This window comes from Artemia sp. Qi Xiang Cuo, chromosome 4, assembly GCF_049724085.1.
Source record: "Artemia sp. Qi Xiang Cuo chromosome 4, ASM4972408v1, whole genome shotgun sequence".
NCBI lineage: Eukaryota > Metazoa > Arthropoda > Branchiopoda > Anostraca > Artemiidae > Artemia > Artemia sp. Qi Xiang Cuo.
The window spans coordinates 27754508-27780655 of record NC_142797.1 but is presented as its reverse complement, the minus strand read 5'-3'; the positions used below and the strand labels follow the sequence as shown (position 1 = coordinate 27780655).

Genomic DNA, 26148 nt, shown 5'->3' with positions numbered 1-26148 from the left:
TATCATCTTGGAAGCTATTAATGTAGTTGTTAAGTAGAGAAGTACTTCATCAAACGTTTATACCTTCTTTCAAGGTTGAATGGAGTTTTGGCTAGGGGGATGAGTCCTAAAACCATCTGAGTTCATTGTCGGGAGGAGTCATAAAACCCTTAAAATTCATTGCGGGGAGGAGTCATAGAACTCGGTATCTATGCATGCAAATGAAGTCTGGAAATTACAATTTTTTATATAATTTCTGTATTGTGTATCCAAGAGGTGAATTCAAGAAAGACTTGGTTACTTACTTACTTACAATTTTTTCATAATGACAATTCCGACAACGGATGATGATAAAGAATTATATTTATTCTAATAGATAGATTTTGTCAATGTTATCCGACGTAACCGACAAATGATATCGATAAAGAATGTTAATATAGAATTCATTCAATTTGATACTTAAACTATGTCAGTGTTATAAAACGTATCTGTCAAAAGAAATTGTAAAAGAATTTATTCACTCTGATACTTAGATTCTGTTAATGCTATCCCAAGTATCTGTCAATAGATGTTGATAGAGAATTTATTCATTCTTATACTTAGATTATCTCTATGTCAACTTATCTATCCGACATTTGAAGTATTTAAATTCCTTTTCTTACATCTCCGATGTTTTAATAGACATTCTAAACGTTTGATATGCTAGCTTACTCTAAAAACAATGAACACATAACAATATAATGCATAACATATTTTTAATGAAATAATGTCATGTACAATATTAATACAAAAAATATATATTATTATACATTATTAATATCACTGAACAACTTTGGACATTTTGAATCTGTTCCATGAAATAGTTCACCATGTTGTCTCTTGATACTATAGCTACTGTCTTCTCTTAGTTCGTAATCAGTACATAATTTTATTCCATTTTGAGTCATAGACAATTTTTACAGGTGTGTCTTCGACAGGCTCAATATGCTTTTCGCCTTTGGTATTATTTGGTTCATTGACTGTTTGATCAATGGCAGTAACGCTTGCTGGTACTTTGTTTTTCATCGATTCATCTTTATATTCCTTAGTGATATTTTCTGTCAATGCCCTTTTTATTTTTATTGTATGCACAAGCATATGTTTTAAAATTTAAATAACAAATAAAAAAAAGAAAAAAGTTGAATAATTTCGAAGTAAAAAAAAAATTAGTTGAAAAAAAATAGTTTGTTTTTCATGAAAAAATATTGAATGAGAACCATCAGTCCTCATCAATAGGAGTATGGGTATGCACAAGAACATTTTTTTACAATTTAAATAAAAAGTGTCATTATATTTTTCTTATATGATTTATATATGTAAAAAAAATTTTAAAAAATAACATGTTAAAAAAAAAAAAAAAGGTGAATAATTTCGAAGTCCAAAAAAATTTTGTTAAAAAAAATTTTGTATTTCATGAACAAACATTTAATAAGAACCATCAGTTCTCATAATCACGAGCACTGGTATAGAAAAGAATATATTTTAAAATTTAAAGCAAAAGCTTCATTCTATTTTTCTGATATGATTTAGAGATGTAAAAAAATAGTTGAATAACTTCGAAATCCTAAAAAAAAATTAGTTAAAAAACAAAAACATAGTTTGTTTTTCATGAAAAAATATCCTCATCAATAGGAGTATGGGTATGCACAAGAATAGGTTTTAAAATTTAAATCAAGTGTCATTCTATTTTTCTGATATGATTTAGAGATGTAAAAAAAGTTGAAAAAAAACCATGTTAACAAATAAAAAAAGAAAAAAAGTTGAATAATTTCGAAGTCCAAAAAAAATAAGTTAAAAAAAATAGTTTGTTTTTCATGAAAAAATATTGAATGAGAACCATCAGTCCTCATCAATAGGAGTATGGGTATGCACAAGAATTTGTTTTAACGTCTAAATCAAAAGTGTCAAAAAGTTGAATAATTTCGAAGTCCAAAAAAATTAGTTAAAAAAATAGTTTGTTTTTCATGAAAAAATATTGAATGAGAACCATCAATCCTCATCAATAGGAGTATGGATATGAACAAGAATATGTTTTAACATTTAAATCAAAAGTGTCAAAAAGTTGAATAATTTCGAAGTCCAAAAAAAAATAGTTAAAAAAAAGTTTGTTTTTCATGAAAAAATATTGAATGAGAACCACCCGTCCTCATCAATAGGAGTATGGTTAGGTACAAGAATTCGTTTTAAAGTTTAATTCAAAAGTGTCAAAAAATTGAATAATTTTGAAGTCCAAAAAAAATTTAGTTAAAAAAAAATTAGTTTGTTTTTCATGAAAAAATATTGAATGAGAACCATCAGTCCTCATCAATAGGAGTATCGGTATGCACAAGAATATGTTTTAAAATTTAAATAACAAATAAAAAAAAGTTGAATAAATTCGAAGTAAAAAAAAAATTAGTTGAAAAAAATAGTTTGTTTTTCATGAAAAAATATTGAATGAGAATCATCAGTCCTCATCAATAGGAGTATGGGTATGCACAAAAGTATGTTTTAACATTTAAATTAAAAGTGTCAAAAAGTTGAATAATTTTTAAGTCCAAAAAAAAATTAGTTAAAAAAGATAGTTTGTTTTTCATAAAAAAATATTGAATGAGAGCCATCAGTCCTCATCAATAGGAGTATCGGTATGCACAAGAATATGTTTTAAAACTTAAATCAAAATTGTCATTCTCTTTTTCTTATATGATTTAGAGATGTAAAAAAAGTTGAAAAAAAACTGTCAAAAAAATAAATAAAAAAAAGTTCAGAAAAAACTAAAAAAAAAATCAAAAAAATAGGGGGGGGGCAAAAAAGCTGGGGGCGGGGTCCTTCGGAGTTTGGGGATAGGGGACCTTTGGGGGTTGAGGTCCCTGGTGGTTAGGGTCATTGGTGCTTATGATCCTTGATGGTTCGTACTCATATACACTTCACTACTTGATTTGTAAGGATTTCTATAGATTGTTCTGAATTTCATTATTAAAATTCTTTTCTTGACATCTACATCTCTATTAGTATCAGCTTTTTAGTATACTATAACGTTAGACCCTATTTTAAATTGACAACATTGTTCAAACGCCACTTGTGTATTATACAGAACACATCGAAGAAGTAAAGCTAGGTCAAGTCACAAGGTTATTCTATCATCGTTAACCATTTTCATAGATTGATGTTGTTCCAAATTTATAACAAATTGTCTGAGTTAACAAGCCCTTCGGGCTTACCTTAACTGGTAATTAGTTTAACCCTTTTTCTCCACCTTCATACGATCCGTTCACTAATTAGGATCATTCACATCCCTATTATTCAATCAAAACTTAATATCGTTCATAGAGTCCAATTTGCAAATGCTATACCCTTTTTGCAATTAGAGTTAGCTTTTAAGCAAAATGATACAACTTTTCATCATTCACAGTTCTATAATTATCCCATGATGTATTCTTAACTAAACCCGATGAAATGCCTTTAAGCTAGAGGTTATCAAACTCTTTGAATACACAATATAAGGAATTTTGAATATTGAACCAGGAAAGAAAAAAATATGTTATGATGACGGATGAACGAACTTGCTAAAGCACATATCATGTAAACCAGTCTGATTGCATTATACAATCTTAACCGTACTTCCAAAACGTGTTTGATCACTTTATAGGTCTATAATATAAAAGGATTGGTCGCTTTTTGCAATTTGCTCGGTAAACTACACTGTATATTCATGTAATCGTGGAACTGCACTGTATATTCGTGCCTCAGGCGTAGGATTGAAACCTTAATGCATATATCATCTAAACCAGTCTGATTGCATTATACAATCTCACTCCTAGTTCCAAAACATGTTTGATCACTTTATAGGTCTATCAACTTGATACGCTTCAGTGGTTCCTATATGTCCCTGCAAATAGCATTGTAATTCCTATATGTCCTGTAGAATCCATACGACATTGCGAGGGGATACTCACTCTCTTTGAAAAGGTGTAGAGCTTCCATAAAAATGTTTTCCTATATGTCTCATAGAATCCAGAAGATGCATTCTACTCACGAAATCCTATATTTCTTTTGTGAAAGATGCTACAAGTCTAAAGATTAAATTTTTAAAAGCACATTCATTGAGGTTTAAAATCCTCAGGTTTAAAAAACAAATCTCACCATCAATTCAGAAAAAAATTCTGAGTATTATTTACTCAGAAAAAATTGCTGGAGACTTTTGCCCAATAGTTGCCCGTTACTCGATGCCGCCTAGTTGCCAAATAAAAATTGGATTTTTTCTGCTCAACAAGTTCCTCAACAAAGCAAGTAAAATTGCTCATTTAGGCAACTAAATTGCCGGGACAATTTTGTCCCTGTGTGAGGCTAAAGTTAAAGTTACATATCTATACAAGAATGTCGATATTCAGTTTTCACCTTTCATTAACATGAAGCCTGTATTCATTGTAAACACAATTTTTTTCATTGCAAAATTTTCGTCTGATGTTGAGATATTTAAAACTACGCACGAAAAAGAACATGCCGTACCAAAGAGTTGAAAATGGAATATAATTCTTATTAGAAAATGTAATCATGTCTAAAATAAAACGAGATACCTTGTAGTTTTTTTTTTTTTTTTTTTGAAAAGTTAGTTCGAAAGTGAGACATATTACTCTGGTCGATATTTATCCACTATTCGCCTATATTGGATAATATTGACTTAACAGATGTTAGGGGAGATTGCCATCAATGGGCTAAAAACATATTTTTTTATCCTTAACTGAAAGACTTCCAAAAATGAGTATATGCATCACATAGATAGTGCCATGTATAAGCTATGTATCTTGTGTGTTTTTCAAAGATGATGGGTCTGTATCCACTGTTCACATTTGTAGATGTATATTTGGAGATGGCCACAATTGAGCCAAAATATATTTCATTATATTTAGCTGAAATAATACCTAGCATAATTGTGTGTACAATATCCTCTACTATAGGTAATTACACTCATTAAGAGCTATATTCTACTACGAGTTTCCAAAACTAAGCTAACTGGAATTGCTGTTAGATTCTGAAACCACAGAGATTTGGTGTTTTTTTTTACCCTAGGGGGTACACCAGCTTTGTTATTCTACAGTTGCCCCCTGTTTATCCGCCAAATTTCAGCTCGTGATTGACTTTAAACTTGCTTTGATTTCACATATTTAAACCACCAGTTTTATGCACATCCTGTGACTTGCAGAGATGTAATATCGGTAATTGGAGAGAAATGAGTTGCGCACTACCCTTTTGTACCCTTTAGGATGCATCCATGATTTGATATAAGATGGTGCAAAGTTAACGCATCCAGCCACCATGAGTCAAGAGAGTTGCTTGCTCTGGCTCAGCTGGGTCATTGACCCAGTTATCGAATCAAATAGGTCGCATAAATCGTAAATAGAAATCCTAAATTCAATTGGAATAGGGCTAATTCAATATCTAGAACTGTTTTGGCATCCATAAAAAAAACTCATATTTCTGGATGCTACATCCTATTTCTGATTATATACTCCTTAAATGTTAGTTAAAATCATGCAACATATTGCACTTACAAATGAAAAGATGAGAGATCTTTGAAATTAAAGACTTGATGTTAGTCATTTCTGCATCTGTTTTGCACGGACAGTTTCGGATAAAAAAAAAAAAAAAGAATAATTAAAACAACTCTGTCAATCTAGGGTAATAAAAGTTGCAGTCTAAAGTGTAAAAAAGCCTGTTTTAATTGTTATTCAGTTATTTTATTATTTGTTCAAAGTAATTTATAAATAACAATAGTTACAAGCCGTCTATTCATATTTCAAGCATTTGTTTGACCTTGCACTAAAAATTCACAAATCATTGTTGAAAAAGAAAAAAAATCACTGGGTTCACAGAAACAAAATTGGCCACAATTTTTGGACACAAATCGATGGTAACGCAGTAGAAATGCGGTATAAAGGGAACAATAAATATAACATACAGCAAAAATGATAATTTCAATGGAAGATTATTGGATGTAGTGTAATTATATATTGGATAAATATATTGGAAATGTTGTAAAGAAGCAATAAAAGCCACGCCACATAAAGGAATACTAATAATTCCAATAAAGTAATTATTGGATGCGCTAGAAAGGGGCATAGAGGTATAATAAATATCACATAAAAGAATAATAATAATTATAGTGGGATGGGACTATTGGTCAAATGTCTCACCCAGCCTGTCGAATGGGACTCTTAGTATATCTAAGGACCGGTATGTCAGATTTTCATTATCTACCGTAGAAATTAAAACATGTCTTTCAAACGTCACAATTATTTGACTAAAATGAAGATACGCGGGAGTCTCGATGTTTTAAGGAAGCTTAAAATTACTTTTCCCAGAGGTGTTTCGATAGTCCTTTTTCACTGCCTGATCCAATCTTATGTTTCTTATTGTCCTATAGTATGGATGTTAGCTCTTTCTTCTATTTTAAAGCGACTTTCTAATGCTATAGTTAAGCCAGAAAATCTATTCGTAAAGACAGAAAAATAACTTTTTCCTCTCTTTTAAAACCTCTTTCTAAAGTAATAGTAAAACCAGGAAAACTAATCGTAAAGACAGAAAAATAACTTTTTCTTCTCTTTTAAAACCACTTTCTAAAGTGATAGCAGAGCCAGAAAAACTAATCGTAAAGCCTGAAAATTTACTTTTTCTTCTCTTTTAAAACCACTTTCTAAAGTTATAGTAAAGCTAGAAAAAGCAAATTTTACTTCTTTTAAAATCACTTACTTCTTTTAAACCTAAAAAAACTAATTGATCTAATTTAAACCTAATCTTAAATTAGTGTATCGTATTGCGAGCACATGTTTTACTTTTTCTCAGCTTCACCACTCAACTCCTTTTCTCAACTCCCTCAGCCCCTTAGTGTTGTGAAATCTATAAAGTTTTTTATCTTCTTTTTCTTTTTTTTTGTTTATAATTAATTGGGGTCTATTTCATTTTTTTTCATCCATTTTTTTTTTTGGTGAGTATTGTTTTAATCTTTGTAATTTTTCTTTTGATTTAGTGCTTAATTGAATTGTATGTCTTCCCTCTCATCTACAGGCCTAAGAGTCTTTGGGGGTTTAGCACCATGCATTCCTTGTACCTTAATTAATAATGAATGAATCTTATCTTAATGAAGTTATTATTTGATTCAGTAGAAACAGGACACGAAGGAATAGTTTTTCCTGATTTTCTTAGTGAATTGTCTACTATAAGATAAAGCAAATTGTATTTTAAAGCCAAAATTACGGCCTTGTACAAACAAGAAGCCCAAATAGTATAAATGCACATCAGCAATCTTTGCTCTTCCAAATTCCTATAACAATGAAGACACTTAAATGAAACACTACATTTACTTAGTAAACTAGGATTCTCTTTTAATAAGCATAATTTAAAGATACCTCGCTCTTCTGCAGATAAAATATGGCGACGTACTATTTAAGACATTTGAAAGTATCCACTCATTTTTTCCGAATATACCTTCCCTTATCGTAGTGATCCCCTGGCACCGGCTCAAGCAATGTACCAACTATAATAACCTACTTCATTGCAATGGTCTTTCAGTTTATTCTCAGCTACACTGTTCTTTTTACAAAGTTATTGAAATTTTAACGTTATTCACTTAGTAAGGTTAAATCACAGTTTATATAATTATCCAGTAAGTTTACCGCAGATGATTTCTAGCTCTTCATTCTCGGTGCGAACAAAAAGCTCCTCCCGCTTATTTCTGCACTTATTGTCCACTTATTGGTTGAGCCGGCCAAGTGGTTTTGTCAGTACTTGTTCCGTAGGTGATTATTCTTTGTCTACCCGTGAAAAGATCTAATGCCGCTTATGTTTATACCGGTTTATACATTCTCTGGAGCAATCGCACCTCTTTCCGGGTTTTTATAATGGGTGAGATAGGGAAAGATCATACTGCTAATTATATAAACTGCGGGTTAAATGCTATATTACAAATATTATATAAATAATGTTAAAATATGGTCTAACTAGCAGCAAAGCCTGTCAAACGGTTCGCATAAAAAAGAACCGTACGGCTTACTCCTTTGGGAGGATCAAATGAAAACTGTTTAGTCCTTCCCCTGGCGAAAAGATCTACTCCCCCCCCCAAAAAAAAAAAGAGAAAGAAAAAAGACTCTCCATTAAAGTTTCAATTCGATCCCCAAGTCGGGAGAAAAAACAGGATAGACTTGTCAAAACTCTGACTTCGCTACTAAACCATGACTAAACTTACTACTTAAACTAAAAATATGACTCATTTATAAAACAACCCTACACCCTCTCCTCCATACCCCCCTTAATCGATTCCTCTATCCGACTGCACGCGTAAACCAATCTTATCAGTTTTGTGCCCCATAAAATGCAGCTTCAACTCAAAAAAGAATATATTCTCATTATTTTCTTTCTGCAGATAGAAAAAAAGTCCAAAGCTGAGATCGAAGCGACAACCCCGAGACTGAGATTCAAATTTTCTACCTACTAATGTAGTGGGCCTTGCAAGTGTTTTTATACTTCTGGAGGATTTACACATAAAAATAAATAGGTTTTCTTTATAACAGGCTATAGCAAAATTGTGTAGTTAGAAATTTTACTAAATAGATTAGAACATGTTTGCTCTCTATAATAGCTCTAAGCTAACATGAGCATGTCAATACAAAAATTAAATAATGTAAGCAACTACAGAACAACAACAAAAATCCTTTATAGCAAGTGTTTGAGGTTGCCTATCACAGGGGGGGGGGTCGCCCTCCATATTTTGAAAAATTTATTTCCTGTATCATCATCAAAACAACCAAAATAAACTTCAAAAGCCACTCCCTATAGATTTTGATAACACCTCATATTTTTGAATCATCAACTTGGTAGAAGTGATGAAAGATTTGAGAACCAGGGCTAATTAAAGTAAAGCCAAGATAAATAGTCTCTATGAGAGGCAAAGCTGGCATAACCCCTTCAGAGTAGTATAAAAAGGATTCTATGAGAGGCAAAGCTGGCATAACCCCTTCAGAGTAGTATAAAAAGGATTCTCTTCACTTCTTGATGATCTCGTCTATCATCCGTCCTAGGGCGGAACTAAGGTAGATAGGTATACAGTAAGGGTAATTCAAGTAATATATCAATTCTAAAAATATTGTCCCTGCCTCTCTACATTTCCGCGAGATGGCACAACGAGTCCTACTTCAAGATTAACACAAGATGTAAAGGAAACGTCAAACAATAATCTGCCTCCGCCCCCTACAATTCTGCTAATTGGCGCTACTCTAAGATTAACACAATATGATATGAATAAATCCGTGGTTCAGATGACAAATAAAATATCGCATAAAACAATTGCAGTATGTCTCTATTGCTGAAGTGAGATTCTCTTGAAGTAAAAGTTTACCGGCAAACTTTCTAGTTAGTGTAGGGTGTTTCCAAGCTGCTTGGTAGGGAGAAAAAAAATGCGACAGTGGAAGTTTCCAGAATCAGTTGAAATCATTAAAATTGTGCTTCAAAACCAGAAGTCTTTCTGTTAAATTGAACATAATGAAGTAAGAATTTCGTTGTTGCAGTTGCTTGCTTACAAGGAAAATCGTACTTGAGTTATAACTGTTAAATGTAGTAAAAAAGAAAATAATAACGAAAAAATAAACAGCAAAGAAATATAAGAAACATGTAAAACAAAATTATAAAAACAGCAAAGATATAATAAAATTTGAACCACTTACATCTTTATTTCTGTATAGTGAATTAATAATCAGCTTCATAATCCTATTCACTTCAGCTTGAAAAGCAAATTTTTCTGTCTTGTGACGTAAATTCTTTGGCATGAGCTATATTGCTCAGCTATATTGCTATTTCCAAATATCGTGGTCGCTTTTCTAAAAATCTACTCCACTCCCACCCCCTCTGATGGTCCCAGATAAGGCCCAAATAATGTGTTTCCCATTAACTAAGCTCACTTTTTCAATCGATTGTTCTGAATTAAACTTATAGAGCGCCAATCAACTAAAACAAACAGAAACAGAAGGGAAAATTTTCATCTCTATACTCAGTTTTGAATTGCTTAATGTGTTGAACGTGTAATTTGAAATATGCATAGAGGACAACCACAAAAACACAAATTCACAATTGCTGAAAACGATTCGTCGTTGGAGGAACAACAAACTGGACAATCAAATGTCCTGAAATTGATGGGACAGAATTACAGGACAATCAATATCGAAACTTAATGTCAAGGCACAAAATCTAATGAATCTCAATCCCAAGAAGACTTTGAATCCGTAAAAGTTGACCAAACCATCTTAGCCTCTCTTTCATTATTGCCTTAGAAAATGACCATCAAAACGGGTTTTTCGCCCAGATTAAAGTTTGATATGCGACCAGTCAAACGAGTACCGAAGATCATTCTTCAGGACTTCTTCTTTTTTCTGGAAGATCATTCTTCTTATCACCCCACACACAAAAAATTCATGCGTACATCCCTACTATCCTTCGACAAAATCCTCTAGAAAACATTTAACAAATTTTCCTCTTCCTTTCGAAGCACCTACGTACGCTTCGGAGCCACAGTTGATTACTTTCATTGCGATGGCTTTCAATATTCTTATCTTAATTCGCAACCTAATCCTCCTATTCTTCCGATTTTTTTCAACTGTAAAAAAATAATCTGTGTCTTGGCTGTTCTACTTTTTACAATTTCCCTGCATACACCATCTTTGTTAATAAAATCACTCAGGTAAGAACGAGACGTGTGTGGGAGGGAGGGGGGTGTCTCTGGGTCTGAGGCCCCATCCTCAAATATCATAATTTTTACTAATTTCCGTACGCTTGTTATTAATGTTACTAAATGAAATTCGTTTATTTACTGGACCCATGAAAAGACCTACTTCGGAGTCAAGACAAAATAAAAATGCATAACAAAAAAGGGGTGAATAAATTGAAAAGAAGGAGGAAATAATTTGACCAGTGGTGGTTTTAGGGGGGACAGGGTACACTTACCCCGGATGCAGAAGTTTTAGGGGGTGAAAATTTGAAGTAAATAACCTAACGGTTATAGCTCACCGCAATATATACGCCATCTATTTTGATTGCTGCTTCTTTTCTTTTTAGAAGCTCATCATCTGAAAATAAGAATGGATTATCCAAGAAAACTTTGGGGCTTTTATACCATTATGAAATCAAAGTTTTCCTGCTATAGTGGCTGGGTACTTAGTGTAAAATATTCGTTTATGCATTGTTTGCAATGATATTTTACTAATACAGAGATTGGACTAGCGCTAATTTAAGCCAATCGGAATCTTTCATCAAACTTTTTTGCCAATCAGAAAATTCAATGAAAATTTGGATTGGCTCAGCATGGCGTTGGCTGAGCCTGGGTATTAATGTGAATAGGCATTCAGGAAATTTCGTCTTCGTCTATGGAAGGACAAAGCCCTGAGATAAGTTACGATTGTAAAGAACTTCCTGGAAGTAAGACAGCCGTGTTATTTTTTGTTATTATTTATTATACGGGTCTAGTCTGTGTCATGATCGTTTTTAATCGTCGTTATGGCAAGCATCGCTCTCATTTGTGTTTATTTATCTTTGCCTTAATTTTACTTTATTATTCATTGTATAACCCTATAGATTGCTTCTAGTATTGCTAATTGATGTTTCTTAAAATTTTATTATTCTATCAAAATTATAGTCCTTCTCAAAGCAATAAGTTTAAAAGCAAGAACACTGAGGAAAATTATTCTTTTAAAATAGTATACCAAAATTTACTGCTAAAATATAATTTTTCCCGCTTTTTCTTTTCTGTGAGATTTGACTGGATTGAACAGTGTTTGTTGTTCTCATTTTATTATACTAAAAACCTTCTCAAAATATATTTTATTTTTAGTAAAGTGCAAATGACATTCTATCATTTTAGGGGTTTCAGGGGATAGGCTTATTTCTTCTTTTTTTTAGTTGAATTCTATTTCATTTTTATTTCTGTTTGACATGGGTTTATTTTTTCCGGTCATGGTAAATTGATGTCATTTTAAGTCTGAAATCTTATAAAAGCAAATGTATGCTTGTTTTTTAGCTTTGGTAACTGTGCTTCCTTTATTTGTTCTCGTTAGAAATTCAATTTACCTGTTTTATTTTTTTTTTATTTCATTTTTTATTCATTTTTTTATATTTATGTTCGTTTTTGGTGCTTGGAAATTGAAGAAAAAGAAAAATGGTGCAGTGTTTGTGTCACTTAAATTTTTTTAAGAATATATTCTATCTAGTATTGAGTCACTTTCATTTTTTCATCCCCGTTGTCTCAGTGTCACGGCATACATATTATACATATGGAAAATGCCTATCTTCCCCATTGAAGATTTTTGGGACAAATCAGTCTCACACATTTCTTCATGACTCCGCCTTTGCGCGTGCGCAATGACAAATTGTCAAGTAGCAACTGAAGCTATTTCGTAGGCAAAGGGAAATTTCCCTTTGTGCACGCTTTGATGTGTCTCATTTCTGAATCAAATTTTACATACTGTATAATATTTATGTTGTGCTCAATGTCATATTTTGTTAAAATATTTTTTCTATCTTTTACTCTCCCTCTCACTTTTTTACTCCTGCTTTCTCTTTTTTTTCCTCCTATAATTTGCAAATGGATTTTGTTACCAATTAAATGACAGCTATTTGGTTTCAGGAACGATTAGCTAGAAAAATTGAAATGATGGGAGGTATTTGTCAACTCCATTTTGTCGAATCAGTTACACATGTGGTTGTGCATGAAGCTCTATCCATAAAGTACAATGTAAGTGAGATAGCATTATTTATTTGTTGTATTTATTTTAGGAGGGGGGGGGACTTCAGATCCTCGAAAGTATAAAGGCTCTGAAATATTCTTTTATTTACACTTTGATTCTCATAGAGAATATCACAATTGGGTTGGGACAGTTGAAGTAAAAAAAAAAAGAAAAATGAAAGGAAGCTTTATTTATGAAATATAAAAAACTTTGTCTATCATTTTTGTGATCTTCATCGAAAAGAAAAAACCGAAGAGATTAAATTTTTTTAAATTCCCTGTTTTGGATTGTATTTTTTACTTTGTATTGAAACTTGAATCGATTTGTTTTCATTGTGTTTTGATTTGTTTCACCTTTTTTAATTTTATTTTTCATTTATTATTTCCTTTCCTCTTTTAGTTTCATATGTCATTGTGTTTTAAATTTTAACCATAAAGTTGTGCAAGTATTACTTATACAGAGAGGGCCTTTACTTGCTATTGAAACTTGATCGTGACTTTTCTGACGCCAAAAGATTTTCGGTCATCTATGAAACTAACAGATTTTGATTATCAAATTTCTTTGAAGTTATAGAAGTTAGAATAAAGTCCCATTTATCCTTTCTTATTTGGCACACTGTAAAAATTTAATACCTGTATACATGGAATAAGAATAGAATAGACTGCCTTAATTTTTTTTTTTTTTAATACTACAATATTATGTAGAGCTGTGTCAGTGAGGATGGAGGATTATACCCCGTGAAAAGATATAACAAAAATGAGGTCAGATGTTAAAGCAGTTCTGGTTCTAATTTTGTTCGAGATGGTCAGGTTAAATTCACGAGAAGATATTGTTTTGGTACCCCATACTCCTCCCCTCGACCGAAATTTCTGGACTTGACCCTAACCTTAACTAGTAGACATCATCTATATCCCTGATCTAGTCCCGTGGCTCGATAAATTGATGGTTTTTTACTTGCCCATTTAAAAATCAGAACAAATTGTATACATTTGTCATTTTTTAGGAAATAGTGTAGTAAACTGAAGAGATTAAACTCAAGCTCGTCTAAGAGCAAAAATAAAAAAACAAGTTTTTTCAGCTTAAAGTAATGGGCAACATTAAAAATTAAAACGAACAGAAATTATTACGTATAAGGGGGTTCGCCTCCTAGTCAATACCTCGCTCTTTACGCTAAAGTTCGAATTTTGTTCCAACTCTTTAAGAATGACCCTTGAATCACAAAGGCCGTTTAGTTAGATTAAATAGCTTTTTTGACAGTACTAAAAAAACTTTAGTTTAATAAAATAGTTATTGACTAGGGGGTGAACCACCTCGTATACCTGATAATTTCTGTTTGTTTTAACTTTTAATGTTGCTCCTTACTTTCAGTTGAAAAAACTTGTTTTTTTTTAAATCTAAGTTTCGATCGTTTTTTTAAATAATGCTGGGGAATCCGGCACCCCCTTCATGGAAATGTCCCTTCCCCCATGAAAACATCATCCATGGAAAGATGCTCCCACGGAACCCCCCCCCCCCCCCCACACACCCCGCCACACACACACACACAAGAAAAAATCCCTCCTGAAAACGTCTGTATGCTTCCTAATAACCAATACTGTATGTAATGGGCAAGGTTCATAACTTGCAGCCCATCCCCCGGGGACTGTTGGGGATTTAGTCATCTTCAAAGACATAGTTATCATATATTCGACTATGCTGAACAAAATGGCTATCTCAAAATTTTGATCGGGTGACTTTGGGAAAAATGAGCGTGGGGGGGGGGGGCTTAGTTGCCTTCAAATTTTTTTGGTCACTTAAAAAGGGCACTAGAACTTTTAATTTCCCTTCGAATGAGCCCTCTCGCGATATACTAGGACCAATGGATCGATACGATCATCCCTGAAAAAAATAAATAAAATAAACACGCATCCGTGATCTTTCTTCTGGCAAACTAAATAAAAAAAACAAAACAAGTTTTTTCAACAGAAACTAAGGAGCAACATTAAAACATAAAACGAACAGAAATTGTTATATATATGAGGGGGGTTCTCCCCCTTGTCAGTACCTCGCTCCTTACGCTAAAGTTTGAATTTTGTTCCAATTCTTTAAGAATGACCCCCTGAATCACAAAGGCCATTTAATTAGAATAGATAGCTCTTTTGAAAGTACTAAAACCTCTTTAGCGTAAAGAGCTAGGTATTGACTAGGGGGCGAACCCCGTCATATACGTAATAATTTCTGTTCGTTTTAAGTTATGATGTTGCTCTTTACCTTCAGTTGAAAAAACCTGTTTTTATATTTAATTTCTGATCGTCTTTTAAATAATGCTGGGAAATCCGGCGCCCTCCTTTTAGAAATGTCCCTTCCCCATGAAAACCTCCTATATGTAAAGATCATCAGACGTAATCCCCAACTCTCCCCCCCCCACCACCAGAAAAAATCCCTCCTGAAAACGTCTGTAGGCTGTACTTCCCGATAACCAATACTATCGTAAATAGTGGGAAAAGTTTATAACTTGTAGCCCTTCCCCCAGGGAATGTGGGGGATTAAGTCATCCTCAAAGACATAGTTATTAGATTTTCGACTATGCTGAACAAAATGGCTATCTCAAATTTTGATCGGGTGATCTTGGGGAAAAAGAGCCTAGGAGGGGGCCTAGTTTCCCCCCAATTTTTTGGTCACCTAAAAAGAACACTAGAGCTTTTAACTTCCGTTTGAATGAGCCCTCTCGTGTCATTCTAGGACCAATGGATCGATACGATCACCCTTGGGGAAAAAAAACACAAAAAAAAACAAATAAACACGCATCAGTGATTTTTCTTCAGGCAAAAAATACAAAATTCCACATTTTTTAGATAGGAGTTCGAAACCTCTAATGTTGGGTTTACTGATACGCTGAATCTGATGGTGTGATTTTTATTAAGATTCTATCACTTTTAGGGGGTGTTTCTCCCGTTTTTTTCAAAAACAAGGTGATTTTTTCAGGCTTGTACCTTTTGATGGGTAAGATTAAACTTGATTAAATTTATATATTTGAAATCAGCATAAAAATCTAATTCTTTTAATTTATATATTGGTATAAAAATTTCGTTTTTTAGAGTTTCGGTTACTATTGAGCCGGGTATCTCCTTACTTGTAGTTCGTTACCACGAACTGTTTGAAAAGCTGTGTGGTCCCCCCCCCCCCAAAAAAAGAAAAAAATACTTACCAACACTTCCTCGAAATTAAATACACAAAAACAGCCAACGTATTAAAAGCGCAAAGTTTAGAAACGAGCTTGAGAAATGGAACTCAAGCTCGTCTCTGAGCTAAAAACTGTTCTTCAAATTTCAAATTCAACTTTCAAATTTCAATTTCAAATTTTTAAACTGAAATCACAAGTTAAAATTTCAAAATTCAACGATAAGAAACCACTTACCAAAACTTCTCCGATATTAGAATACACAAAGATAGCCAATGAATTAACAGCACAAGGTCTAAAAACTAGCTACATTTTAACAGTTATAATTTTTCCAACCAATGAAATACCACCAGCTAATTTTATTTTAAAAAACACACTAAAATAGAAAGAATGTTCATCTGTTTCTATTTTATCATCTATCGAAGAGCATTCTTTTTTTTCAATTACTACATATTTTTACTACATAAAATAGTAACATATTGTTATTACATATTTTATCAAAATTACTACTAATTTTGATTGTTTGAATTAAGCTTAATTGAACGTTTCTAATTCTGCTGGACGAGGTTACACTGTCAGAGGTGCTAGTACTTGTTAATTTCGATCAAACTCATGTTATGTTTCCTCTCTTGTCACTTTCCCACGCTTGTTGATTTTTAGAATATATCCCTCAAAAGAGGAGAAAATCAAGCCTTAAATTGTGCAAAGAGTATTTATCAGGCAAATTCCTGAGGTTTCATGAGCTTTAGCTATAAATCATATCCCCTTGTGTATGTTCTTATTTCTTGCTAATTAAAAAAAAAACTTTCCGTAAAAGAAGTTTTTCAACGAAAAGTAATGGTCATTTTAAACTTAAGATCATCCATCAGTTCAAGATTTTTTTTTTTCACTGTAATTTTATTTTTATTTTTTATGCTGTCAGAACTAGAAAAGAAAATATTTGTAATATAATTAGTTTTCAGCCAAGCGCCAGTGATGGAGTAGGCTTTATGTTTTTACAGTTAAGGAAGGGGGCAATATCCAAACTCTTGTTTGTAGTGAAACTATATTCGTCTTGAACGATCTTGGAAAAAACTAATAAATTAAACTGAATATTTGATGTATAATGATATTAATTGCTGAAAGCTCATTAGTTCAAAATGTTACTGTAATTTCGATATTTATTTTCAATATTAAGTGCAAAAGAAAATATTTGTAATATAATTCGTTTTTAGTCAAGCGCCAATGACGCAGTAGGTTTTAGACTTTTACAGTGAGAGAAGGAGCTGATACCCAAAGTTTTGTTTCTAGTTATTTTGTTCGTTTCAAACTTGATTTGCATATTCAATTTAAGTTGTCTCTTAAAAAGGACTCTCTAAGTTGACCAATTACCAAGATTAGACTCTTAATAAGGGCACTAAAAATTATCATTTCCGATTTAATGAGCCCCTCCGAAGTTTATAACACCATCCCTTTCATATAAAGCACCTCTGGGGAAAAACTATTAAAAAAATATTGAAGCTATATAAGATTTATTCATTCATTTATTTTTGCACCTGTTATCTTTATGTTTGTAAGATAGTTAATTTTAATTTCTGTTCGTTTGGGGTTCGTTTATTCTTTAACAGTAATTTCTGGTCTTTTTGAGTTTTAACTATAATAGGAATTAAGTTCTGTTGGGCCTGAGTTCAATATGGCTCTTTACTTTTCTTAGAAAACTTCTTTTTATGCAAGGTTTTTTATAATTAATAATAATAAAACATAGAAGCCTTATGGGCTTTGCTATAGGTAACGTAAGTACATGCCTCTAATAAATTATACTTGATTTATTCACACAACAGTGAATGGAACGAAAGAATAGCTTCGAAAAAGAGTGGTTAGACTATTTCATTTGTTGACTCAGAGACAACAGGATCATTTTGATTTGACCATTATCGGATTTTTGTGCCATAACAATTGAGCATCTATCGCAACGTGTGTATTTTGACCTTATTTTAAGTATGGCAGTAATTCTAAGTATTTTAGCATTTTCAGTTTGAAACAATTTCTGGGATTAATTCGGTAGTCAATTCTTTAGCAAGTTCTATTAGTTATACTTAGTGGATTTCGATATGTTTTAACGTCCCCTCGAAATTTTTTGAAACTTTTAACTTTCTTCACATACAAAACTATACCTTATTAAAGTCTTTGGGGGAGGGGGGTCCCAGCGTAGTTGGCATACAGAAAAAAACTTAAGCGTATACAGTGAGGGAGGTTGGAGGGGAAAGGGGCTAGTTGCCCTCCGATCTCTTTTGACTCTGAAAAATTGAACTAGAACTTTTAATTTCCAATCAAATGAGCCCTCTCTGAAGTTTATACGCGCATCCCTTCTATAAGAACCATATTTGCCCCCATGGCATAACTTGCACCGCCTGCCCCCGAGCCCTGGCGGGAGGGGGGGGGGGGGGTGGGGGTTGTGTCGACACCGTTTTTTTTTTTTTTTGTTATCTGACCTTTGAACAATTTTTGACAAAATGGCTATATCAAAATTTTTATCTGATGCATTTGGGGGAAAAAGGGAGCGGGGGAGAAGGCTAACTGCCCTCTGATCCCTTTTGACTCTTAAAAGTGAACTAGAGCTTCCATTTCCCTATCAAATGAGCCCTCTCTGAAGTTTATACGAGCATGCCTTCCATAAGAACCATATATCCCCCCAGGACATAACTTACAACGCCTGTCCCCAAACCCTGGGGGGTTGTATTGACAGCGTAGTTTTTCTTATCTGACCTATGAACTATTTATGACAAAATAGTTATCTCAAAATTTTCATCGGATGGGTTTGGGGGAAAAGGGCGTGGGGTGGGGGGGGGCTCTTTGCCCTAGGATCTCTTTTGATTCTTAAAAAGTGAGCTAGAACTATCAATTTCCAATCAAATGCGACCTCTCTGAATTTTATACGAGCATCCCTTCAATAAGAGCCACATGTGCCCCCAGGGAATAACTTATAACGACTGCCCTGAGCCCTGGGAGGTTATGTCAACACCAGAGTTTTTGTTATCTAACCTTTAAATTATTTTAACACAATGGCTATCTCAAAATTTGTATTTGATGCATTTGGGGAAAAACGGCCGTGGAGGGAGGGGGGGGGCTTGTTGCCGTCCGATCTCTTTCAACTCTGAAAAAGTGAGCTAGAAATTTCAATTTCAAATTAAATGAACCCTTTCCGAATTTTATATGATCACTCCTTCTATCAGAACCATATTTGCCCCCAGGGCATAAATTACAACGACTACCCCCGAGCCCTGGCGGGGGGGGGGGGGTGGGGGGTGGGTCGACACCGTTTTTTTTTTTTTTTGTTATCTGACCTTTGAACAATTTTTGACAAAATGGCTATATCAAAATTTTTATCTGATGCATTTGGGGGAAAAAGGGAGCGGGGAAAAAGGCTAACTGCCCTCTGATCCATTTTGACTCTTAAAAAGTGAACTAGAACTTAAAATTTCCAATCAAATGAACCCTCTCTGAAGTTTATACGAGCATGCCTTCCATAAGAACCATATATACCCTCAGAACATAACTTACAACGCCTGCCCCCAAACCCTGGGGGTTTGTATTGACAGCGTAGTTTTTCTTATCTGACCTTTGAACTATTCATGACAAAATAGTTATCTCAAAATTTTCATTGGATGGGTTTGGGGGAAAAGGGTGTGGGGCGGGGGGGGGGCTATTTGCCCTAGGATCTCTTTTGATTCTTAAAAATTGAACTAGAACTATCAATTTCCAATCAAATGAGACCTCTCTGAAGTTTATACAAGCATCCCTTCAATAAGAGCCATGTATGCCCCCAGGGTATAACTTATAACGACTGCCCTGGGCCCTGGGGGTTTTGTTGACACCAGAGTTTTTGTTATCTGACTTTTTAATTATATTTGACAAAACAACTAAAATTTTTACCTGATGCCTTTGGGAAAAAAGGGCGTGGAGGGGGGGCTAGTTGTCCTTCTCTCTCTTTTAAATCTTAAAAAGTAAACAAGAACTTTCACTTTCCAAACAAATTAGCCCTCTGAAGTATATACGAGCATCCCTTCCATAAGAACCATATATGCCCCAGGGTATAACTTACAACGCCTGCCCCCGAGCCCTGGGGGGTTATGTCAACACCAGAGCTTTGTTATCTAACCTTTAAATTATTTTAACACAATAGCTATCTCAAAATTTGTATTTGATGCATTTGGGGGGAAACGACCGTGGAGGGGGGGGGGGGCTTGTTGCCGTCCGATCTCTTTTGACTCTTAAAAAGTGAACTAGAACTTTCACTTTCCTAACAAATGAGCCCTCTCTGAAGTTTATACGAGCATCCCTTCCATAAGAACCATATATACCCCACAGGTCATAATTTACAACGCCTACCCCTGGGCCCTGAGGGGTTGTGTTGACACAGGAAATTTTTTTATCTGACCCTTGAACTATTTTTAACAAAATGCTTATCTCAAAATTTGTATCTAATGCATTTGGGAAAAAAAGGGCGTGGGGGGAGGCTTGCTGCCCTCTGATCACTTTTGACTCTTAAAAAGTGAACTACAACTTTCAGTGTCAAATCAAATGAGCCCTCTATTAGATTTATACCAGCATCCCTTCCATAAGAACCATATATGCCACCCCGGGCATAACTTACAACGCCTGCCGCCGGGCCCTGGGGGCCGTGCTGACACCGGAGTTTTTACCTAGACACCTAGAGACATAGCTGCAGGACTGTTTTTCTATGATGAACAAAATGGCTGTTAAGTGTCTTCTGCTACTTAAAATCCCCCACAGCCTACCCTTAAAGGTCTAAATTCATAATATAAGTTGTTCTTCAGATATTACTTAGTTATCTTTTTGAAAGTCCACATGCTTATAGTTTATTTTGATTTAGTTCAAAATCCGCCTAAATATTCCTTCAAAGTTTCACCTTAATACCCTTGACTTGCGGAGTAGCAATAGCTGTAGCAGCATCAGTTGCAGTATGTGCATAACACCATTGGTGTCTTCAACACCCCCTTCAACACATGCTGAAAGTGTCAGCTTAATAAATACCATCAACCCTTCCTGATGCATTTCTGATGCGTACTTAATATATATTTGTATTAAGGAACATATATCTCCCAAATTTTTAGCCTTAATACCCTTAGTTTTAGTAGCAGCAGCAGTAGTAGAAGAAGCAATAATAATAGTAGCAGTAGTAGTAGTATCAGTAGAAGCAGTAGCAATAGGATGCAATTATTTTCTTTTGGTTAGTTCAACATCCCCCACAACAAACCCTGTTAGTTTTAACTTTACACACCAAACTGTTCGTAAGATATTGCTGTTACGCCCTTTTGACAACCTGCGTACAGTCGGTGTGTTGTGATTTAGTTCACCCCCTCCCCCTAAAAAAATTCTTTCAAACCCTTCACCCTCATACCCTTAGGCATAGTTGTAACAGTAGTCATAATAGTAGTATTTATATTGCTTTAGTAGTATCAATAGTAATAGCGGTAGTACTAGCAGCAGCAGTAGTATTAACGTATTGCCTTTACAAGTAGTTGCAATAGAAGTGGAAGTATTAGTACTAGTAGAGAAAGTAGCAGTGATAGAAATATTAGTAGTAGCGTGCACCTATTGTCTTCGTCAGATGATTTTCCCCTATTAGAGAATCAGATGATTCTCTGAGAGTTCCAACTCAATAACCAAAGGAATTCTTGAGATACGCTTTTTTGACAATGTGTATGCACATAGCGTCTTTTGATTTAGTTTAAGTTTCCCTTCAATGTTGTAAATAGAGTAGTGTGGTAGTAGTGGTAGCAGTTGTAGCAGTAGTGGTAGCATGCAAATATTCCATTTTTGATCATCTCCCTTATCATCTTAGGCAGCGCGCTAGCACTGCCTAAGTAAAGAACGATGTGGCCACAATGTGTTTTTTTTTCTTCGACTGGCACTTCGTATCGAAGGAGTTGTCGTAGAAACTTCGAAAAGGGCTCATTCGAGTGGCTAGTGCCCTTTTTAATAATCGAAAGCGATTGGAGGGCAACTACCCTCCCCCCCCCGAGCCGATCATTCACCCAAACACAGCCAATCAAAATTTTGAGATAGCCATTTTGTTCAGCGTAGTTGATTTCCAGATAGAAAATATCTTTTTGAGGAGGAAACTCCCCGACAACCCTCGGGGAAATGGTTTTAAGTTCTGCCCTGGGGGCATCTAAGGTTTTCAACTATAAGGTGTTATTGTAGAAACTTCCAAGGAGACTCATTCAATTGGAAATTTAATGTCAGCAGGAACTTTTTAATATTCAAAAGTGATTGTAGGGCAACTAGCACCCCCCCCCTACGACCATCATTTCCCCACATCTCACCCCTCCGTACGTTGAGACAGTTAGTCTGTTCAGCGTAGTTGATTTCCAGAGAGAAAATATGTTTTTGATGAGGACACTCCCCCAAAATCCTCAGTGCAAGGGTTTTAAGTTATGGCCTGGGGACTAATCAGGTTTTTGTAGAAGGCGTTGTCATAGAAACTTCAAAAAAGGCTCATTTGATTGGAAATTCAAAGGGCTAGTGCCTTTTTTAATAGTTGAAAGTGATTTGACTGTAACTAACCCCCCCTCTCCCACGCCCATCATTCCCCCAAATACATCCATTCTAAATTTTGAGACAGCCATTTTGTTCAGTGTAGTTCATTTCCAGATAGAAAATATGTTTTTGAGGAGGACACTCCCCCACAACCCTCAGGGCAAGGGTTTTAAGTTATGCCCTGGGGGCATATAAGGTTTTTATAGAAGACGTTGTCGGAGAAACTCCAGAAAAGGGCTCATTCGATTTGAAATTCAAAGGGCTAGTGCCGTTTTTAATAGTCGAAAGTGATTAGTAATATTTTTTGTTGTTGTTGTTTAGACCAGGGCACTTCATATCGAATGAGTTGTCCTGTGAACTTCGAAAGGGGCCCATTCGATTGAAAATGGAAAGCGCTGGCGCCCTTTTTAATAGTCGAAAGTGATTGGAGGTCAACTAATCCTCCTCCCACGCCCACCCTCCCATTTGTCCATTATGTTTAAAAACTAAATGTTGCCTCAAGATTAAATCAAAATGCCCTGTGATAATGCTAATTCCCAATAAGGCATCTCAGCAGTATCCCAAGAACGACTGAAGGTATTATGTTCAAACTTTCGAGGCTACAATGAAACCCAAAACAAACAGAAATTAAAATAAATAACCGAGTCAAACTCAAAACGAGCAGGAACTAACATAAGTTGGGCGCAAAACCCCTATGCCTTCCCAAGGCCAGAACAAAATTTTCACTTTACTGAAAAAAGTGCACTCTCACAATTGTTATCGGATGTGTTTGGGGAAAAGGGGGTGTACGGGAGGGGGGGGGCTAGTGGCCATCCATCACTTTTGACTCTTAAAAGCAAACTAGTATTTTAATTTCCAATCAAAGGAGCCTTCTCTAAAGGTCACACAACCATTTCTTCCGTAAAAAGCTTACATGTCCGCAGGGCATAAATTGCAAACCTTGCCCCCAGACGACTCTGGGGGGTGATGTTAACCCCAAAGGCTTTGTTACGTGATCTTTGGACTGTTTTTGAACAAATGGCTATCTCGAAATTTCTATCGGATGCATTTGGGGAAAATAGACCGTAAAGGGGGGGGGGGGGTATGCCCCAAGGGGCATAAATGACAACCCTTGCCCTGAGGGCTGGGGGGGGGGGTTGTCGTCTTCAGAGACATAATTATTGGACCTTTCAACTACACTGAATAAAATGGCAATCTGAAAATTTTGATTGGATGTATTTGGGGAAATGATGGACGTATGGGGGGGGGCTGGTTGCCCTCTAATTGCTTTTGACTATTAAAAAGGGCACTAGACATTACAATTTTCGATTGAATTAGCCCCTTTTGAAGTTTCTACGACAGCTTCTTCTATACGAAGTGCCCGTGTCTAAAACCACAAAAAAAGATCATGCTCAAAGACATAATTTCCGGACTTGTCAACTATTCTGAACAAAATGGCTATCTAAAATTTTTTATTGGATGTGTTTGGGGAAATGATGGGCCTGGGGGGTCTGGCTATCCTCTAATCACTTTCGATTATTAAAAAGCGCACTAGCCCTTTCAATTTCCAATTTAATGACCCCCTTTCGAAGTTTCTACGACAACTCCTTCTGTATGAAAAGCCCTGGTAAAAAAAAAAAAAAAAAAATAATAATACATTGTGCCCACATCACTCTTTACTTAGACAGCGCTATTTCGCTGCCTATGATAGTCACAGCTTTACAGGAATTTAAAAAAAAGAGTTTTAAGATTCTCGCCAAAATAGTTTCGTTTTTCCTTTGAGAGTCCTTTCTTGGTTGTGTTTCTTATTTGAATAAATTTTAGAAATGACGAAGGTAAGTAGGAAGGTTAAAAAAAAAAAAAAAAAATCAGGGTATAATAGCGTCGCAATAATTTTTTGGTATAATAAATCAACTTTAGAGTCGACCTTGGACATTTATCTATGCTGACTCCTGAGTTCACTCAGCTCCTTTGGATTTTTGCCATTTTTATTTGTTTTTCCTTTTTTTCTTAACACAAGCTTATGCTACTGTGGTTATTACTGCTCCTTTGTGTTGCTGTTATTAAACGAAAAAGAAGGTGAACTGAACAACTTTCAACATTGCTAAGATTCATTTGTCTTTATTATCAATGTTATTTATATTTGTTGATTTCTCTTCACATAGGTAGCTGTTGAGCGTGAAATTCCTATAATGGAATGTAAATGGGTTTATGCAGTATGGCAGGCCAACCAAGAGGAAGACGTTGCTGCTGTTGATGCAAAGTTTTCAGAGTACACTGCTCCTCCTTTTATTGGTCTCTATCTCACTTTTTCAAAGTTTGACGCTGCGGAAGTGGAAAACCTGAAGAAGCTTGTTGAAGATAACGGTCAGTCATTACTAAAATTTTGCTTTATTGATAGTTTTGTCAATATGATACTAACTTTGCAAATTGAAAGTACTAGTTATCTTTTGAAAGGAATGTTTTTTGTACTATAGCTAAGCTTAGGCTCTATTCATAAAATGTATTACTCTTGAAAATATGAGGTTTTCAACTCCCTCTCCCTATCTTGAAAAAATATTCTACAATATACGAATCAAGCCTTATAGCACACATATTCCTTGTCAAAACATCCATGTATTGTCTTCCGAAAGATCTCGAAAATTGTCTTCCTATTATCACAAATTTTTAAACTGCTCCTCTAATGGTACAAATTAATCGTTTGCCATACATTTTTAGTCAGAAATTATTTTAAAGGGTTGGCAGTGCTGATCAGGACGGATTGGAGATCATCACAATTCGGATCCGGTCTGTACTTTAGATACTTTAGTCAATCAATAATATTTTATTTTGCTCGGTATAGCCTAGCCAGCCAAACGGCAGTAACGAAAAAAACCGCAGGGTATACTCCTTTGTGATGACCAGAAAAACATTTTGGACATTGCTCCCCATCGCAAAACCTGAAGTCGTTATTACATGACAATATACAGTCTAACAATATTATATTTTGTTAATTACAAAAGATACAAAATATTGCAACTTCCTTTAAAACGAAGCAATTTTTTCTCACTTGAATTTTTTTTTTTGTGTGTTTTCAATTTTTGGTGACTATGGCACGTTGGTTGTTTTTTACTAAGTTTCTGCTATTTCTGCGACCATGAAGGGATGGGTGAGCCATACCAAACCTAAAACAAACAGAAATCAAAATTCAAAATGAATTAAAAAGTCAAACTTGAAACGATCTTGAAATTACCATAATTAAAACTGTGTTTGCCCCTCAAATCTCTTCATTGAGGTATCTGTGGCCCGGTTTGCACACCCTGTAAGTTTCAAGCCAAAATCTGCCTCAGTTTGTTTTCTGCATTCGAGTACACTTATATATATATATATATATATATATATATATATATATATATATATATATATATATATATATATATATATATATATATATATATATATATATATATATATATATATATATATATATATATATATATATATATATATATATATATATACTATACCATAAATATAAGCCGTAAACATTCAAGAACATACGTAAAATCCTTACTAAACTGACGAGAAAGAATTCTACTAGATTTTACTTTAATAAAATTACACTTTAGTAATATAAAGCTATAGCAGTTATTTTTTTGTAGTATTTATTTCGTCACCGATTTTATCTACCGTACAATCCTGCTATCATATTGTGTCGGAAAAAAA

At 34.4% G+C, this 26148-nt stretch overlaps 1 protein-coding gene across 1 annotated transcript in view; it reads left to right on the top strand.

Moving 5' to 3' along the window:
• Positions 1-26148, top strand: part of mus101 (mutagen-sensitive 101) — a 224216-nt gene that overhangs the window by 47853 nt on the left and 150215 nt on the right. The window contains exons 4-5 of the mRNA XM_089087479.1: positions 12662-12769; positions 24609-24810. Of these exons, the coding sequence (XP_088943605.1) occupies positions 12662-12769; positions 24609-24810 (310 nt within the window). The remainder of the gene's footprint in view (positions 1-12661; positions 12770-24608; positions 24811-26148) is intronic.